Source organism: Propithecus coquereli, unplaced genomic scaffold, assembly GCF_000956105.1.
Source record: "Propithecus coquereli isolate 6110/MARCELLA unplaced genomic scaffold, Pcoq_1.0 Scaffold236, whole genome shotgun sequence".
In the NCBI taxonomy this organism is placed as follows: domain Eukaryota; kingdom Metazoa; phylum Chordata; class Mammalia; order Primates; family Indriidae; genus Propithecus; species Propithecus coquereli.
In genome coordinates this window covers 2,792,215-2,806,187 of record NW_012147908.1, presented here as the reverse complement: position 1 = coordinate 2,806,187, position 13,973 = coordinate 2,792,215, and the positions used below count along the sequence as shown (strand labels likewise).

At 50.3% G+C, this 13,973-nt stretch overlaps 1 protein-coding gene across 1 annotated transcript; it reads left to right on the top strand.

Annotated features, from left to right (window-relative positions):
- The first annotated feature begins 562 nt into the window (after positions 1-562).
- On the top strand, positions 563-13,945 carry KIAA0141 (KIAA0141 ortholog). The gene is made up of 13 exons (XM_012645832.1): positions 563-714; positions 1,264-1,378; positions 1,473-1,590; positions 3,611-3,758; positions 4,727-4,888; positions 5,148-5,236; positions 5,339-5,435; positions 8,496-8,638; positions 9,784-9,942; positions 10,035-10,127; positions 12,593-12,752; positions 13,267-13,506; positions 13,689-13,945. The coding sequence occupies exons 1-12, from the start codon at positions 684-686 to the stop codon at positions 13,503-13,505; spliced, it is 1,554 nt and encodes a 517-aa protein (XP_012501286.1). The 5' UTR covers positions 563-683; the 3' UTR covers position 13,506; positions 13,689-13,945.
- Positions 13,946-13,973: the final 28 nt, after the last annotated feature.

Here is a 13,973-nt window from a genome sequence, read left to right as displayed (position 1 = left end):
TGTCAGGCCACGAAGGACCAGGCATTCCATTTGACCCTATCGTGGCGCAGACTGAGGGCCAGAAAAGGTATGGGGGGGTCGGTCTAAGCCTATACAGTAAGACAAAGCTGGGCCAGAGTTAAAACCCCAGAATGAAAACCCTGCCCTGCGCAGCTTCTCATCGCCTATGCATTAGGGCCGGGCAGGGCATCTAAGCAGATGGCCTTGGACGAAATGGTCGGACTACTGGCTACTTTAGCTGGACCCTAAGGGTCCTCTCCTCCACCCACGGAGCCTGGGGAAGCCTTTCCCTCCTCCTCGGCACCACGGTGCCTGCAAGGTCCTCTTGCTCCACCGAAGCGGCTCTGGCCCCGCTTCTTAGTGGTCCTGCTTCTAAGCGGTTCCACTTCGCCACCAGCCACCCCAGCTTCTGCGTGGGCGCGGAAAAGGACACCTCTCCCACGGACAGCTGGGCCCATATCCCCATGCCCTTGTCGCAGTTCACCTCCCCACCAGCCCGAAACACGCCCACACCGCCCACTTCCTCTCGCTGAGCTGTCTTTCCGGTCAGGCTCCTTTCTAATTGGCTGGCTGACGGCATCCGTCGGGACTCGGCTGCTCGGAGCTCCGCAGCGGCCACTCTAGCGCTGTCCCGTGGCTTGGCCTCGCTCTTGCGCCTGCAAGCTCTCTCTCTCGCTAGCAACATGTGGCGCCTCCCGGGACTGCTGGGCCGAGGTAAGGGGCCTCGGAGCGGCGATCGTCCTGGGGCCGCTGAACGGAAGTGGAGGTGGGAGCGGGCGGGAAGAAACAGCCAAAGCAAAAGTGAGCGGGGTTAGAGTTGAGGGGCGGGGCCAAGACGTCAGGGACTGGCGGAATTTTAACTGTGGTTGGGGCTGGTGAGTAGAGGGTGGAGCTTAGACTCAAGAATATGGGTGGAGCTGTTGGAAGGAGGAGGAGTCAAATGGCAGGAGATAGTGGGCGGAGCGAATGAAAGGACTAGAAGCGAATGGAGTAGGCCGAGCCAGTGTAGAGAGGAGTTGTTTAGAGACAAAGCGCCCCAAACGTTGGGCGAGAGTGTGTGTATGAGTCTCTGGTCGTCTTAGAACAATGGTTGGCAGCTATAGGAGAGGATCAGAATCACATGGGAGCTTTTTTAAAATGTAGCTGCTCTACCCTGAGAAATTCTGGTGGGGCTCCGTCATAAGTCAGAGAGAAGATCGCTGGGGCAGCCTTTGCCTCAGTCGTGTTCCTGGTGAGGTAACTAATCCTTGTTGCTCTGCACAGCTCTTCCCCGTCTGCTGGGACCCAGCCTCCGGGGGGTGACCACCAAGTCCACCAGTCCGGATGGGCCTCAGGCTACCTCCTCCACCCTGCTGGTCCCTGTTCCCAACCTTGACAGGTGAGACACTGCCATTCTGTCATCCATCTTTTCCCTTGGCCTCCCTCTTCCTTCATTTTGGACAGAACTTGACAGCTCTTATTGCATCATCTAGGTCCGGCCCCCAGGGCCCAGGCAGGAGCAGTGGTCCAAGGTCCCATGGATGGAAAGATGCCTTCCAATGGAAGTCTGCCCATGTCTCCCCAAACACCCTGTGGGATGCCGTATCATGGGTAAGGCTTCCCCAGCCCTGTCCTTGACCTTCAGTGTGGATGAGAATGATGCTGCATGGAAGTATAGCCTAACCTAGAAACAAGAGCTAGGGCATCGTTGTGTCCACACAATGAGTAACCCATAGCGTTAGAGCAGATTCGGGGAGATATTGCTGCTCTCCCTCCCACTCCTCCCCCAACCATGTATTTATTCCTCATTTCATTTGGTAAACATTTACTGAACACCTTCCTTAGCCACACATTTTTGCTAGGCCTTAGGAACATAGCAGAGAACAAGGTAGATATATTCTTGCCTTCATGAAGCTTATAATAAATAATAATAAATAGCACTATTTATTAATATAAAGTATTATACATCCATTATCTTGTTTGATCCTTACAAAAATCTTGCTAGGGAAATATAATCTTCATTATATTGATGAGGAAACTCAGGCTCTAAAACGTTAGGTTACATGCTTAAGGTCACACAGCTATTAAGTGGGGGAGCCGGATTTAACTCTAGAGTTCATGCTTTACCGCTTCACTGCTGCACCTAGTATGGCTTATAAAAGCACCTAGTACAGAGCGTAGCCCATAATAGTTGCTCAATAAATATTCATTGAATCTGATCTATGAGGTCAGATGCTTAGTGGTCAACACTAGATCTGATCGGGCAGAATGTTTGCCTTTCAGGCAAAGGTCTTGGTAAAAGTTCTGCTTATGAGGTATCCTGAAAGAAGTTGGCACGCATATCACTCTCATGTCTGTCACATCTCATCCCTGCTGCTTTCATGCTGTGTACTTTGGGCAAGTGACTTGACCTCTCTGGGACTCAGTTTTCTCATCTGTAAATTGGTGTCACTAGCAGAGCTAAGCCTGGGATGTCTGCATGACAGGGACACTTCTCTTTGGGAGATGTGCACTAGAGGCATAACACGCTGGAGAGGGATGTGTTTTCCCATTTTGCCAAAGAAGATCCGTGCCCTAGGGCAGTCCCACAGTGAGTCCTTTTTGCAGCTGGACCTGGATTCCAGAGGTCCTGATGCTATCCCTGGGCTCTGTCACTGCTGCTTGTTAGAAAGGGTCTGCACACAAGCTGTCCCAATGCCATGGATACTTTTTGTTCCTTATAGTGCTGGTGTGTTCTCTTCTGGCCTTAGCTTACACATCACCCCACAGACAGGCTTTCCCTGACTGCTCGTCCTGTCGGTCCTCCCTCTCATGCTCTTCGTAACCCCCTGATTTGTCTCTTCTTGGCAGTTACCATAACTGATAGTTATTGTATTTATTTCTCTGTGTACTTGGATTTTGTCTTTCTCTCTCAAGGCAAGATATAAACTTCCTGAGGGCAGATACTATGTCTGTCTTATTTGCCACTGTATACAGTGCCCGTTGCAACAAATAAGTACCTGGGTGTCTCTTCCTGAGCACAACACAGGTGGAGACAGGGAAAGCCAAGCAGTCACTGGGATAAGAGCTAGCTCGGGTCTTCTGCAGACCTGACGGAGAAGAAACGCCCTCACCAAGCTCACACCTGCAGATGTGTGTGTGTGGTGGGGTGGGGTGGCGTGGTCGGGGGAAGGGGAAGGGCTGTGCCAGACTAGAGTGTGAGCCTGCTGGGGAACTCCCACTTGTCGCTGCATTTGCTGCGAGTCCCAACCTACCACGTTACCTTTTTGCCTGCTTAGACTTTGTTCAGCCAGTCACTCGTGCATTTATTCAGCATGTGTTTATTGGGTCCCTACTATATCTTAGCACTGTACTGGGAACCAGGGATACATTGGTGACCAAAACATACATGGTTCCTGCCTGTGTCATGCTTAGAGACCAACAGGAAAGACAAACCTTAGATGAATAATTGCAGAGGTGATGATTTAAGTGGCAGTGGCATCAGGGCTCCAAAAGAGAAGTTTGGGTGCTGGGAGAGTACCTAGTGAGGGAGCTGCCCCAGCCCGGCTTCCCAAGGATGGTTGAGCTGAAGGCCAGGTCAGAAGGAGTTGGCTGGTGGAGGACTGTGTCCCTAATGCGCTGTCTTTCGCAGGGCACTCTGGCTGTGCTGGCCCTGCAGCTGGCAAGGCAGATCCACTTCCAGGCATCCCTGCCAGCAGGACCTCAGCGAGTGGAACACTGCTCTTGGCACAGTCCCCTGGACCGTTTCCTGTCATTTCCCTTGTGGCACCCGCGCTCCTGTGAGTTCTCAGTCCTGGGTACAGAAGGGCTGGGCTGGGAGTTTCTCTGGGCCAGGAAGCATCTCTGGACACACCTCAGGAAAAGAACCATCAGCAGCTCCTTGCCTTTCCTATCTGAAGTCAGAGGAAGGGGAATGGGGGCAAGTTCTGTCCACCCAGGGTGTGAGCCACACCTGCTCCTCAGTGTCCTTCCACATCCCCCCATCACCGCCCATGGAGGGAGCCCCACAAGTCCAGACTACTCTAGATCCTGGGTGTGGCTTCCTGTCCAGCTGTCAGCCAGTTAGGTCATTCTGTGGTCAGTCATTCATCAATAAATGAATCTTTACTGAGTAGCTATTATATGCCATGATACAGAGGTAATACAGCCTAGGATCTGGAGGATCTGGAGTCCTGTGGTGAGGGTTGAAGCCCCAGCACTGCTACATATTAATCTTGTGTCCCTGGACAAGTCAATTTTAACTTCCCTGTATCTCAATGTCTTCATCTATAAAATGGGGTAATAAAACCCACCCCACAGGTTTCTTGGAGGGACTGAATAAGTTAATACATGCCAAGGACTTAGAACAGTGCCTGGCACATAGTAAGTGCTCAGTAATTACTAGTTTAAGTATTAGTTCTTGTCCTTACTATGATGATGATAATCATTATTGATATCACCATCAAAGAAAGTGCTAGGTACTGGGGCTACAACAGTGAATAAGGTAGGTGCCTCCCTGCTACTGGAAGAATTCAAGCAGAGGAGTGATGGATGCTTAGGGTAGGAGATTAGCATAAATGCAGGTCCCTCAAGATCCCTGTAGGGGGAAACCAGCAAAGGAAATAGAGGAGCAGGAGCATGAAGGAAGTGTCACAGGAGTTTCAAACTTCTTCCTAGGGTCTCTACAATTCGAGGGAGGACTCGGTCAAGCCTGAGCAGGCTGCACTGATCCCCTTCTGACCTGACCACTCTTGCTGGCTCTTTACAGCACTGCGGCGACACATCCTCCCCAGCCCTGACGGCCCAGCTCCCAGGCACACTGGCCACGGGGAACCGAGGCTGCGCCAGGAAGAACCCTCAGCTCAGCCCATGAGCTTCTCCTCACATAGCTCCTTGAGAGCCGCCGGTCCTCAGGACCCCTGTGAGGAAGGTATGTCCCCACCTTGCAGAATTGGCAGAAGGCAGGGAGTCCTGGCGGGGAGCTGGGCAGTTGGACGTTGGCTGCTGCATATTCCCAGATAAGGGAATTGTCATTCCTGCGAGGTCGCGCCTCCTTCTGGGATGGTTCAGAGTACTTTGGGTCTTGGCAAGAGTGCCGGATAGAGAGCCTGGGTAGCCCGGGAGAGGAGGAGAAAAGAAGTAACACCTTTCTCCTTTGTCCTGGCTGGGTGTTGGCCCTTCCCTTGCAGATCCCAGTGATTTGGGCTTCTTGCACACCAGCAGTAGCTTCGAGTCCAAGGCAAAACCGGTCCAGCCTCAGCCCACTAGTGGAAAGAAGGTATTATCCAGAGTCGGCCACCCGGAACCCTGTAACATTCCCTCGGGCAGGTGGCAATCCCAGGGAACCATCCCTTGATGAGTCTTTGTATTCCTTCCCCAGGAACAAGATACATCAAAAACTCTTTCCCTGGAGGAGGCTGTGACTTCCATTCAGCAGCTCTTCCAGCTCAGCGTTTCCATCGCTTTCAACTTCCTGGGTAACTGAATGGATCCTGCCTCAAGGCAGGAGGGTGGAAAATTGGAAAGGGTATGGGTGGGTCAAATACAGTCAGAGTCGGGAGTGGTTTAAACAAGAGAGATTTTATTTTCTTCCAGGTAGGTAGACCAAATCTGGCATGGTGGCTCAGTGGTGTCAGAGACCCATTCTTATTCAAGTGTGTCCTGCCATTCTTAGACCTGCCTCCCACCTTGAGCTCCAGTTTGGCTGTTCCAGCTCCTGCCCTCATATCCATACTCGAGCCAGCTGGAAGGAAGAAGGTGGGGAGGCTAAAGGACCACTCCTTTAGTGACTTTAAGGACATGACCTAGAAGTTACACAGATCTTTGTCCTGAATGTAGGCTTGTGGCCACACCCAGTCATAGAGGAGGCTGAAAATGTCATCTTTGTCTGAATAACCATGTGCTTACCTGAAAATTCTGTTATTATGTAAGAAGGAGGAAATAAATCTTGGAGGATACCTGGCATTGGCTGCCACACGTAGGAAAGATCAGACTCCTGAAGTTTAGAGCAGGCCCTCGAGGGCGTGAATAGGAACTTCTTGCCGACATCTGGAGAGTCCAGATGCCCCTCCATCATTTATTCTGGTCTCCGTAGTGACCCGGCTCAAGTTTCAGGCCTTCTAATGTGGAGACTCAGACTCCGGGAAGCATCTTTTGGAGGCTAGTGGGCAGATGGGTGAAAGGCTGGGATTCATTCAGAACAAATCGATTGAGCATTTACCTTTTGCTAGGCCCTGTTTTAGGTGCTAGAGATACAGTGATTCACAAGACAAAGTTCTTACTCTCAGGGAGCTGACACATCAGTTGAAGGAGAGAAAAACAATACATTGGCAAACAAATAAAGATTTCAGGTGGTGATAAATGTTATGAAGAAAATAAAACAAGAGGATGTGTTAGTGACTTGGGCAAGGAGCACCTTTTGATTTGGAAGTCTTCACTGCAGGGAAGACCCTTGAGCTAAGACTTGACTGACAAAACAAGCCACTCTTGTTTCTATCCGGAGAAAGAGCTTTCCAAGTGGAATGAACAGCAGTGCAAAGGTCCTGTGGCAGGATTGAATTTGATTGTTAAAGGAAAAAAAGAAAGGTGAATGGAGCTGGAGCTTAGAGATCTCAGGAAGAGTGGAAGGAGATGAAACAAGAGAAGCAAGCAGGGGCCAATTCAGATGAGGCCTTCTGAGCCAACGTAAAGAGTGTGGATTTTCTAGGTGAGACAGGAAGGCATTGGAGGGTTTTAAGCAGGAACAGGAAGATGGGCAGTAACATGATCTGATTTACTTTTCCAGAGATCTCTGTCTGTTGTATAGACACACGTGGATTGTAGGGATGCCAGAGGGGAAACAGGAGACCAGGTAGTAGGAGAGATATTACCGAGAGCTAAGCAAAACAGGATGGTGGTGTGGTCTAGGCTAGAGGAAGAGGAGACCGAGAAGAAGAGCTGGGTTAGGGTATATCAATGGAGCCAGGTGGGGAATGGGGACAGGGTGGGATCCTTGGCCCTCTTTACTGTTCTCTTCAAGGACAGAGGGCTCTGTCAATCCTGGACAGTAAGTTGTCAGGCAGCAGGGAGGCAGCGTTATGTAATTCCCTGGTGGCTGAATGGAACCTGGCTTCTACTTCATTAGCTTTTTGTGATTTTGATGGGCTGACAGTCTCTTCTCAGAATTTTCTTACCCTTTCCTTCATTCATATATTCATTTATTCAGCAAGTGCTAAGCACGGTGGCAGACCACAAAGGGAGCATAAGCTGTAATCACATTTTGCATTTGTATAGAGCTTTCATCCCATGCAAAGTTATTTCTTCTATATTCTTTTTCTGTTTCTGCTCCAGGATTTTGCAGTCTAATCGAGGAGACAGGACTTGTACTCTTGAAACAATTTAGTTCATAGAAAAAGGCTTGGTCTATTAAGTAAGTGCCAAAAAAGTAAAGCCTGAGTGTGGTCTGCAGTTTCTAGAGCAGAAACAGGATGGGAGGCCTGATGGCGGAGGCAGAAAGAGAGATCCCAGGCAGGAGAGGCAGTTTGAGCAAAGGCTTAGAGTTGAGAGTTGGCTGTGCCCTGCTCCTTTCCTGTTTCCTTCCTGTTTGGACAATGAAAAGAGCTTGGGCTTTGGAGTTGGACATACCTGTGTTCAGATCTCGGCTGTCTGTTATCACTGCTCCCAGTTTCCTCATAAAGCAGAATTAGCAGTATCACTTGCATCAGTTAGGGTTTGCTGGTTACAGGCAACCTAATTGCACTCTGGCTAACTTAAGCACAAAAGGAATCTACTGGGATTTATTGACCTGCTGAGCCTCTCTGAAAGGACAGGAATCAGGGAAGCTCCGGAGACCCAGTGGGTAACACGTGACAGCAGTATCTTCAGACTGTTGCTATCAGAATAAACCTACAAGAACTGTTTTCTCTCCTGTCCCAACAAGATCAAGATTCAGATTCCTGAGAGTCTCCTTGGTTGGGAAGAGTACGGGCCCATTGATTGACAGCACTGCGGGAGGGGTTGTTCCCTAAGGCAAATCGGGAAGCTGTTACCAAGAGGTGGAGGAATGTTTATAGGAGGGCAGAACCCACTAACGTAGATGGCAAACCAGTGAAATATTCAGAGGATAGGAATATATGCAAAGTGTCTAGCACAAAAAAGGAAGGAAGGGTTGGGTGAGGTGGCTCATGCCTGTAATCCTAGCACTCTGGGAGGCCAAGGCGGGAAGATTGCTGGAGGTCAGGAGTTCCAGACCAGCCTGAGCAAGAGCAAGACCCCATGTCTACTAAAAATAGAAAAAACTAGCCGGGTGTGGTGGTACGCACCTGTAGTCCCAGCTACTTGGGAGGCTGAGGCAGGAGGATCGCTTGAGCCCAAGAGTTTGAGGTTGCTGTGAGCTAGGCTGACACCACAGCACTCTAGCCCAGGTGACAGAGCAAGACTCTGTCTCAAAAAAAGGAAGGAAGGAGTCTGGGATCAGATGATGAGCCTATAGGTGTCTGGCTGAGCATGTGGGGAAGTTCACAGAGAAAGCTGTGTTTGTGCCCTGCGCTTTCTTACAGGGACAGAAAACATGAGGAATGGGGACTACACGGCAGGCTTTTCTTACTTCCAGAAAGCTGCAGACCGGGGCTACAGCAAAGCACAGTACAACACGGGTTTGTGTCATGAGCATGGCAGAGGCACCCCCAGGGACATTAGCAAGGTACTGCACCTCCTCCCCTGGCCCCCCGGCCTGTCCCCTGTGCCAGGCTGCCCAGAGTGATCTCTAGAAATGAGTAGTGGGCAGGGATGGGGGAAAGTTCAGCTTCTGTCCCCCACTTGGTTCCAGCCCAGCTTCGAGGGAAAAATGAGGAAGAAACTCTAGCTTCTGGGAATTTAGACTGAAAACTCAGGGAGGGCAGGGATTTTGCCTTTCTTCTTTGCAGTTGTATCCTCAGAGGCTAGAACAGCACTATGGTGAATGGATTAATTCATTTTTTAAAAGCAGGATAAGTACACAAAGAGGTTATATATAAGAATGTATTTCTTAGAGTTGTATGTGAAGGCAAAAAAGGGAAAGCAACTTAAAGTTCCTTCAGTAGAAAACCGGTTATGGTTGGGCACAGTGGCTCACACCTTTAATCCCAGCACTTTGGGAGGCTGAGGTGGGAGGATCACTTAAGGCCAGGAGTTCAAGACTAGCCTGGACAACATAGGGAGACCCATCTCTACAAAAAAATAAAAAAGTTAGCGGGGCATGGTAATGAACCCCTGTAGTCCCAGCTACTTGGGAGGCTAAGGCAGGAGGATTGCTTGAGCCCAGGAGTTTGAGGTTACAGTGGGCTATGATTGGGTCACTGCATACCAGCCTAGGTGAGACCCTATGTCTAAAAAAAGGAGAATTGGTTAATTACATCTGTATTTGTATTTGAGCCTTAAAAATGATATGCTAGATCTATATTTATTGGCAAGCAAAGTCATTCATAGTGTATTGCTAAGTAAAAAAATAGATTGCAAAATAGTGTAGTACGATCCAGTTCCCTCTATATATACATACACTTAAATATGTGTGTGAATGCATATATATAATGTATATGTGTGTGTATATAACACATATATATGTGGGAAGAAATTTGCAAAGCTGTATACTAAAATTTTAACAGAGAATGATCCTTAGGAGACAAGATTTCTTGGGATTTTATGTTTCTATTTTTGTTTTATATTTTTAAATTTTGGCTTATCTGAATTTTCTGACTAATCTGTAATGCTTATGTATTATTTAATTAAAATAATTTTTTCAAATTTCACGCAAAGAAGAAAGTGCTTACAGAGTTACCAGCTGACAGGGTGTCTCTCCCTCTGCCCCAGGCGGTCCTTTATTACCAGTTGGCTGCCAGCCAGGGCCACGGGCTGGCTCAGTACCGCTGTGCCAGGTGCCTGCTGCGAGACCCAGCCTCCTCGTGGGGCCCTGAGCAGCAGAGGGCAGTGTCCATGCTGAGGCAGGCCGCAGACTCGGGCTTGACAGAGGTGAGTGCCATTGGCAGGGTCCGTCTGAGGTCCTGGGGCACGTAGAGCCTGAAAGTGACCCAGATGCTTTTTTCCTTCCTCCCTGACCATAGGCCCAGGCTTTCCTCGGAGTGCTTTTCACCAAGGAGCCGTGCCTGGACGAGCAGAGAGCTGTGAAGTATCTTTGGCTTGCAGCCAGCAATGGGGTATGAGCTCTCTGGTATCCACACACGTTGGGGACTGAGTCTAATAAGGGATTTGGGAAGTGGTACTGAGTTCTGTGCTTAGAAGATCGTTTGATAGGAGCGTTGGGCTGGCTTCCGGCCTTAGCTCTTGCTGACCTACTGGGTACTCTTGGGCAGGCCCAGTGGTGTGCTGCAGCTGCCTTGCACCTGGCTGTGAGAGCCCTTGGTAGCTCGGAATCCTCTGTGGCGGGAGTATTTGCACCAGAGAATGGCTAAACGCTACAAAGCAGGGCTTTTGCCCTCTTGGAGAGCTGGGTGTTCAACATTCACCAGCACACTGCTGGGCCCAGTCATTTCTTCATTCAAACCTGTTTCCTTGCCTTTAAAGTCGGCATAATAATGCCTTCCTTACCTGTCCACTGCTTCACAGCGCTGTTGTGAGGATGAAAATCTAGGTAGATAACAGGTGTGAGAGCACTCTGTAAGCTGTACACTTGAAAAGTGCATCGTTATGAGTGGCGGAAGCCCGGGGAAGTCAGAAGACACGCAAGGTGGAGACACTGAGCAGTTTGGGCAGTGGGGGTGTCTCATCCATGAACTGGGGGCGTTGGCATTCAGGCAGTACGACCCAGAGTTCGTTCCGTGGAGCGTTAGTTCCATGGGACATTTATAAATAATATGAAGGAAAAAAATGGTTAATTGGATTTGGGAAATACTGAGTTAAACAGTTATCTTTAATGCAGGAAATCTCAAAGCTTTATGTCACTGCGAAGGCAATCTGTGGTTTGCTGTATTCTGCAAGTGTTTTTGACCAGCATATTTTTGTGTGTGTGTGTGTGTGTGTGTGTGTGTGTGTGTGTGTGTGTGTAAAGGTTTATTGTGCGCGGGGACAGGAGGGGAGAGGGGCTCAGTCCTTCTTGGCGGCGGCTTTCCTCATGGCGGCCAGGACGTTGCTCAGCTCCTCCCGCTTCCTCTTAGCGCGGTGACCAGCATATTTTTGAGTTGCATCTTGAAGGACCCGGAGTCCTAGATTAAAGCAAGCAATATGCATGTACTGTAGTTTCCCTACGTGGGTAACTACTGCTTCCTTTGCTTTTCGGCCAAACTGATAGCTTCATTGCACTCTTGGGCATGAGAATACTTTTCCTTGGCCACTGTGTTTTGCCCAAAATATCTGTAGTAGCTATCAAATGGGGACCGAAGTCCCCAATCAGTACTGGCCTCTGTGCCCGCCTTTCCTTGAAACAGCCCCGCAGAGCTTCCTCAGGCTGGGCGGTCCTGTGTGTCTCTCTGCTGGGCAAGCCCGGGGGCACCCTGGCCCACTTTAATCAGACCGGCATGCTAAGAGGGGAGTGCACAAAGAGATGTCTGTCCCCTGTTATGTGGCACTGTGTTGGGACACAGACCTCACACTTACCTACCCCACAGGGAATAGCGTCTTCCTGGGTTTGCACCGAGCAGCAGCGTTGCAGGGTTGGGTGTGTCGCTGCAGGGTTGAGTGTGTCGTAACCTGGCCCTTAGTCTGTAGCTGTGAGCCCATCATATTTATCGGAGAGACCTTGGCCTGCCTGTTACAGAAGTGAGGGCTCAGCGTCTCCAGAAATTTGACTGTGAGGGGTAGAAAAGAAATGAGACCATGGTTGGGAGTCAACCGTGTTTGGTTTTTTTAAGTTGAGAGAGTGGCTGTGATGAAAATGTTTCTGTAGAGGGGGAGAGATTAGCGATGGGGGCGACTAAAGGGGACGATAATAACAGCACTCTTCTAGGCACTTTTTATATGGTCACACATTTAATCCTTACAACAACCTAATACGGTAGGTGCTGTTATTATCCCCAGTTTATAGGCCAGGAAACTGAGGCACTGAGCTGTAGAGTAACATGCCTGAGGTCACACGCTGGTAAGTGGCAGAGCTGTGATTGGAACCCAGACAGTCTGGCCGAACGGCTGGGCGCCCAGCCCCTGCCGGATCCTGCCTCTCAGAAGAGCGTAGTTCTCAGCGAGAGGAGAGGACCCAGAGCCGTGGGCAGAGGGCTTAGCCTTTTGAAGGACGAGAAACATTCTCCATGATTTATACTTGGCAGCCCTCTCAGGCAGAGCTTCAGGAAGGCGTGCAGGGCCCTGGGGAAGCCGACCCTCCACCCTCCCTCCGTGCTCTGCTGTAGGAGCCTGCCTCCCAGGAGTCCCCTGGCGGGCTGTTTCCTGTAGCCTTCCCTTCTGCACGCTTTCAGCCAGCCTCAGCGAGAGAACCTTCTATACTGTAGCTGGAAATCTCCCTGGGTGGAGGGATCCCGTCTCCTCTGTGCCGGGCAAGCTCTGCACCTCTGGCAGTTCAGCACTGGGATCCCTTGGGGTGGGGGGCCGGGGCTGGGTCTCGACCCTGCACGGCTAAGCCCTAGCGTGCCTGACGTCGCCTTCCCCCTGCCTCCGCGTTTCAGTTCTTCAGTTCTTCATGTGTGTATCTGTTTGTCATTTTCTTCTCCTTTAGGACTCCCAGAGCAGGTACCACTTGGGAATTTGCTACGAGAAAGGCCTCGGTGTGCAGAGGAATCTGAGAGAGGCCCTGCGGTGTTACCAGCAGGCGGCAGCTCTGGGAAATGAGCCCGCCCAGGAGAGGGTTCGGGCTCTCTTTTCCACGGAGGCCGCAGGTACAGATGCAAGTCAGAGCCAGCAGGGTCCCTCCCCTAAGTTCAGTACCCTGTGACAGGGAAGGGGGTGGCAGTAAGCCCCTGGTCTCCTTGTCATTTCTGACCCTACTGGTGGTGAAGAGCACAGCTTTTGGAGTCAGAGAAACCCGAGTTTTAACTCCAGCTGTCAACTGAACTTGGACTCATGGCTTTGAGCCTCAGTTTCTTTACCTCTATAAATAAGGGTAACCTAACTCACTAGGTTGTTGTGAGGGTTAAATGAGATGCTGCAAAGGGCTTAGCACAGCCTGACACGCAGTAGATATTGAATAAATGGTGGCAGCTCTGAGGATTTTTTTAGGAGAGATAATGTCCTGCGGCTGTCTGAATTCCCCTGCTAGGGCTCTGAGAGCCACTGGGGTTGGGCTGGGTTCACAAGGCCAGAGGGCACCAGGCCCTTTAAGGAGTCCTTGCTCCACAGTAGAAGTTCAAGCATATAGCATGAGTTAAGAGTTGCTCTTGCCTCTTCTTGTAGCCCCGGGGTCCAGCGACCTGGCAGCTAAAGGACTGAAGTCTTTCTCCAGCCCCTCCCTCTGCAGCCTGAATACCCTGCTGTCAGGAACCTCCCGCCTCCCGCACGCCTCAAGCACAGGGAACCTTGGCCTCCTCTGCAGAAGTGGGCATCTCAGCGCCAGCCCCGGAGTCCCCATCAGGGCTTTGCCCACACACCCCTACCCCTTGGAAAGGAGTCTCGTAAGACTGGGTTTTGGCTAAGGTGAGATAAAACACAGTTAGTGGTGCCTCTTGGGAACCTGGGGGGCCATGAGGTTGGATGACAAAAACGGAGTGTCAGTTTCCACCCTTTCTAGGGTGGAAATTCCAGTGGGAGCTCGGGTGCCCGAGCAGTTTCAAGTGTGTAGCTAATAAACGACTTTGACCTTTTCCCCGACTCGGTAGCCTCGCAGATGAGCCTCAGATGCCTTCATGGTCATTTCTGATCTGGGCACCAAAAGGATTCATCCGATGACCTGAGAAAAACTCTACGGAGGAGTCTAGAGACACTCGTCCTCACCTTAGCCTTTGTCTTTGAGCAAATCCTTTACCTTCGCCCTCCCTGTGCCTCGGTTTCCTCACACTGAAGCTATACCATTGTTTGCCAGTGTCTGATGTGTATACCTGTCTGATGGTTCACAAGAGGATTTTAGGTGGTATTCAAATTAATATTTTTTATTGTAATAGTTA

What these genes read in the sequence shown, in the direction of transcription:
- KIAA0141 (XM_012645832.1), top strand. Translation starts at nt 684, where the DNA reads ATGTGGCGCCTCCCGGGACTGCTGGGCCGAG. An exon ending in CCCGGGACTGCTGGGCCGAG is followed by an intron (nt 715 to 1,263) that starts GTAAGGGGCCTC and finishes TGCTCTGCACAG; the next exon opens with CTCTTCCCCGTCTGCTGGGA. An exon ending in CCCCCAGGGACATTAGCAAG is followed by an intron (nt 8,639 to 9,783) that starts GTACTGCACCTC and finishes CCTCTGCCCCAG; the next exon opens with GCGGTCCTTTATTACCAGTT.